The sequence below is a fragment of the Dreissena polymorpha genome, chromosome 11, assembly GCF_020536995.1.
Source record: "Dreissena polymorpha isolate Duluth1 chromosome 11, UMN_Dpol_1.0, whole genome shotgun sequence".
Classification (NCBI taxonomy): domain Eukaryota; kingdom Metazoa; phylum Mollusca; class Bivalvia; order Myida; family Dreissenidae; genus Dreissena; species Dreissena polymorpha.
This window is the reverse complement of record NC_068365.1, coordinates 75526776-75531023: the sequence shown is the minus strand read 5'-3', so window position 1 is coordinate 75531023 and position 4248 is coordinate 75526776. Positions and strand designations below refer to the sequence as shown.

The following is a 4248-nucleotide window of genomic DNA, read 5'->3' as shown; positions in this document are numbered from 1 at the left end:
CAAATGGAACAAGGTATATCAATAAGTGTCACCAAATTGCTGTATGCACTTATTTCTTCCATGAACCATGTCCATTCCTGTGAACCGGTTTGCTTAAAAATGTGGCATTCAGAGATGTATGAAGAAACAGATATGTCAACAGCTGTGTATATTTTATCCGTTTAGCACTTAGTTTACTAACGTTATTAAGCTTACATCATTCCCATCCATTGAGAAACAGCTGAGAATATTAAAAAGAGTAATTAAAAACTTAAACATGTCAAGTCGCCTTTAAAACATCTCATTAAAATGGTTCTTAGGAATAGTTATTAGTGAGTGATCAAAGAACTTTGAACATATTAAAAATCTTCTTTGTAAAAGCCATATTATTCTTGGATATTATTGATTAATAATTTAAAAGGTGTTAAGTACATGTGAATATGGTGGAGTTGAAATGCCTCGATTTCTTTTACCGCTACCATCTTTACGTTGGCCGTTTAAGGTAGAAGCCATTTTTCTTCGTATTACTACTGCACATGTTAAACATTATCACGTAGTTAATTTTCAGTTCCTTAGAATTAGGTATTGTCAGAAACCATAACTGAGTGAATGTCAATATAAAACCGAATTTATATTAATATATATGTTTCGGATTTGTATGATACTATAGTGTTTCTTTCAGCCGAAGCATCAAATAATACAACTTCGCTTCATTGATCTCTTTGATGAATGTACAATCTGCGTGGTTCATCTTGTGCTGGTCAATCCAGGTAAATTCTACATGAGTTGTGCTTTTTTTAAAGCTGCCCGCCACATATAACGAACATTACACATAGCAAAAATACCAATTAAATCGAGTTTGTATTTAAAAGAACTGCTTAAAAAACATTGTCAATGTATTGTCTAAACACTTCAAGGTTTTTGTTTGAACGCAGTATTCTACAGAGGTTTGGAACTCTTTGATTGTTTCGAAAATACCACGCGGGCGTAATTTACCAATCAATTTCACTGTAGGAGTCAAAAAGTTACATACATAACGTTCAAAATTACAAGTGTTTTAACTAGTGTCTCGGTTAGAGCATTTGACTCCCAGGAAGTAGTCTGTTCAATCCCAAAATTCAGCCAAATTTATTGTCAATATTTTTATTTCAAATACATTTCAAGTTATACAGAGCTCCATAAATAAACGTAAATCAACAAAATTGTTTAGTATCCTTTAGCAATCTAATGTGGCACAAGAGGCCTACACAATGCATCTTACAATATACCTGAACGTCTGAGTCTGTAGCGAAAATGGTTGTTCTTAAAGGTCGTTAAATTCGATATTATTTGTATTGTTATTAATATACTTACTTTTTAGCCATCCTTTATTGAATCTAATTGATGAATATCATATTCTTTGATTGTAAACGAGTATTTATGACTTTGTATATTTAACTCTCTAGCTTGGTTTTAATTCTATAAACAAATATGCAACACATCTACGTTATCTAGATGTTTAAGAAATATCCAGCTGCTGCATTTGTCCACCTTTCAAGACTAAAATAGAGGTCAAATTCTTAAGTTTATTTGTTTTGAGAATGTGCAAAAAATATTTAAACAAGATTTAAAATCGATATTGATAAAAATATGCTACAATTCATACATGTCTTATAGAAATATTGATATCGCATGGTAAAAAGTATGAAGATTCATTTGAGTTGAATGTGCTAGTTTTCGTTATATTGTTCTGCATTTTCTAGTGAAAAATACAATAAAGCCAGTCCTTTAAGTTTTACTGTGTAGACGATATTCTTACTTGACTATAACATTGTGTATGTTTTTTACGTTTTGTTTTGACATATTTGTTTTGCGTCACACTGTTTGGCGATTGGTTCCTTTCCATAAAAAGGACCGCAATCTGTAAAATGATCTGAAACTCTATATGCTGCTTTATTTTTTATTTTATTAAAATGTCATTTACCGTAAATTTAATGAATATATAAAGCTATATTTTGGAACGTTATCTTGCTATAAAACTTATACCCAGAGAAGCATTTAGCATGGCAACCATGGGAAAACAAGTAGTGTTTAATATGTCAGCCATGGGGAGAGAAGAAGCACTCAGTATATCAGCATTTAGCGTTTTAATAAAAGTTATAGAGCAACATTTACTTAAAAACCTTTAGTGTAAAATGTGTTTAGTTATTACGTACACTATGGTATGTCTTAACTGACGTAGAATACATAGATACCAACTGAACTCATTATTGTTTATTGTCCTTTGCTTTATACAGTGAGTTTCCAATACGCTTTCTGTGCAATTCATACTTATTATTTAGAGTTTGGAAATGATTTTCTAGTAGTTACATTTGACGAGTATGGTTGATAGACAAACTAACCAACCATCTCTCTGATGCATGCTTGTCAAAATAATATTTTATGCGATATTCAAATGGGTATTCAAATGTTGTTTGTTTCTTTACATGAATTGTTACTTAAATGAACGATACCGATTTTTTGAAATTACTGTCTATGTTAAACAAAATAGAAACCTTAAATTATAATGCAGCACAATGAGTGATAAAACGATTTATCACACTGATATATTTCTTGATATAATTAACTAGCACCAAATCAATATATATGGTACCCGATATTTTCAGCCGCGGAACCGTTACCGCCACCACAACCCGTGTTCAAGATTCCTACCTACCACCACCATGAGCGTATGCAATGTTTCATACTTATTACGTATCCTCGATAGCATGGCGAAGTGCATTCAACAAATATATCATTTCTTGTCTTTTTCTTTTTCTTTATTTATTACCAATTAAATGGAAATGGTCATTGTATATTCTTTTTATAAGGTAATTGGCTCGAACTGTAAGCTATGATAGTACGAGCTACACATGTCTTTGTTTAAACAAGCAAATAACGCAGACAATAAAAATAGAGTGCGCATATGTATTAAACACTAATGCGAAACGCATTCACCCAATGTTTGTATATATTGCAAATAGTTGACACTACGTGTAAATATAAGCTAGCATTGAATCAGTTTTTTCCTTGACTGTTTGCTTGTAATATATAAAATACTCATGATTAAGAGTCTTTGTTGTAAAATATATATACTTATCCAACATTAGTTGGAAAAACACACACGCACACAATCTTTTGAAATAGTCGTTTGGTGCGCACATAAAATAAACTTTTTTAATTTTGGCAATTTTTAGGTGTGGCGAATCCGACGAATATCTGATCAATTTGTTTAGGCCTGAGTGAGTCAGAATTAAACTCGACATGGCTCGCGCTTACATATTTTAAGCCTCGCATTACAAGAGCACTACAGTATACATTATAATGAGCATATCAGAGACTTCTATTTGGAATAATAAACTATGAATATTAGAGGTTTTTGATAACGCTCAGCAAGCCTCGTGTGTATCTGTTTCTAGGACTCGCATGATAATCTTTATGATCCACGCTCTGAGAAAACCTTGTTCAACGTATGCGCGTAAAATATAGTCCCAGATTAGTTTGCGCAGTCCGCACAGGCCTCTCAGGGACGAAACTGTCCGCTGTTATTGTTTATTTTTCGTTTACAGCAAATCTCTTCCTAGCAAAAATACAGTTTATTTGGAAAGTGAAGTCCCTGATTAGCCTGTGCGGACTGCACACGTTAATCTGGGAGACACTTTACGCACATGCATTGTTCTGAGAGCGAGGCTCAATTATCCAACGTGTTCGAGCAGATACCTCACCTGCGTCGTATCAGACTCCACCGGGACCCCCGAATGTCGCCGCTCAGGTCTCAGCAGACAGTCACGGTTCGTTGCTGTAGGGCTGAGGCCCTGATTTATATATGATCTTACGACACATTTAAGTAGCGACCGAATTTCTAGGTCACGGTTCAATAAACAAATACAAAATGTGGTTTAAAATGTCCAAATATTTAGGACATGTGAAAGATTGTGAATAAATGATAATAATAATCTGACATTAACTTATCACTGGGGTAAGTTCTTTTCAATTATACTTTGAAAACAAAGTAACTTAAATTTGTCGTACGAAATTCAAGAAAATGTTAGTAAGTGTCGTTCATGGTAATCATGTTTAAAAGATTGCCAGAGGCGAGGCCATTTTGATGTTAGAAATTAATTAAAGAATATTTGTTTAACAATCGCAAAGTCAACTCAATGTCCTGATCTTTCTGCGTAAGCGAAAATGTTAGCTCTATATAATATAGTATTACGATGGTGCGTTTTGTGTATACGGCACTATTTTGAA

The 4248-nt window shown here is 33.2% G+C and overlaps 1 protein-coding gene across 1 annotated transcript in view; it reads left to right on the top strand.

Annotated features, from left to right (window-relative positions):
• The window catches only part of LOC127850135 (uncharacterized), a 238930-nt gene that overhangs the window by 214249 nt on the left and 20433 nt on the right, over positions 1-4248 (top strand). The window contains 3 exon segments of the mRNA XM_052382939.1: positions 662-749; positions 2625-2687; positions 3714-3788. Of these exon segments, the coding sequence (XP_052238899.1) occupies positions 662-749; positions 2625-2687; positions 3714-3788 (226 nt within the window).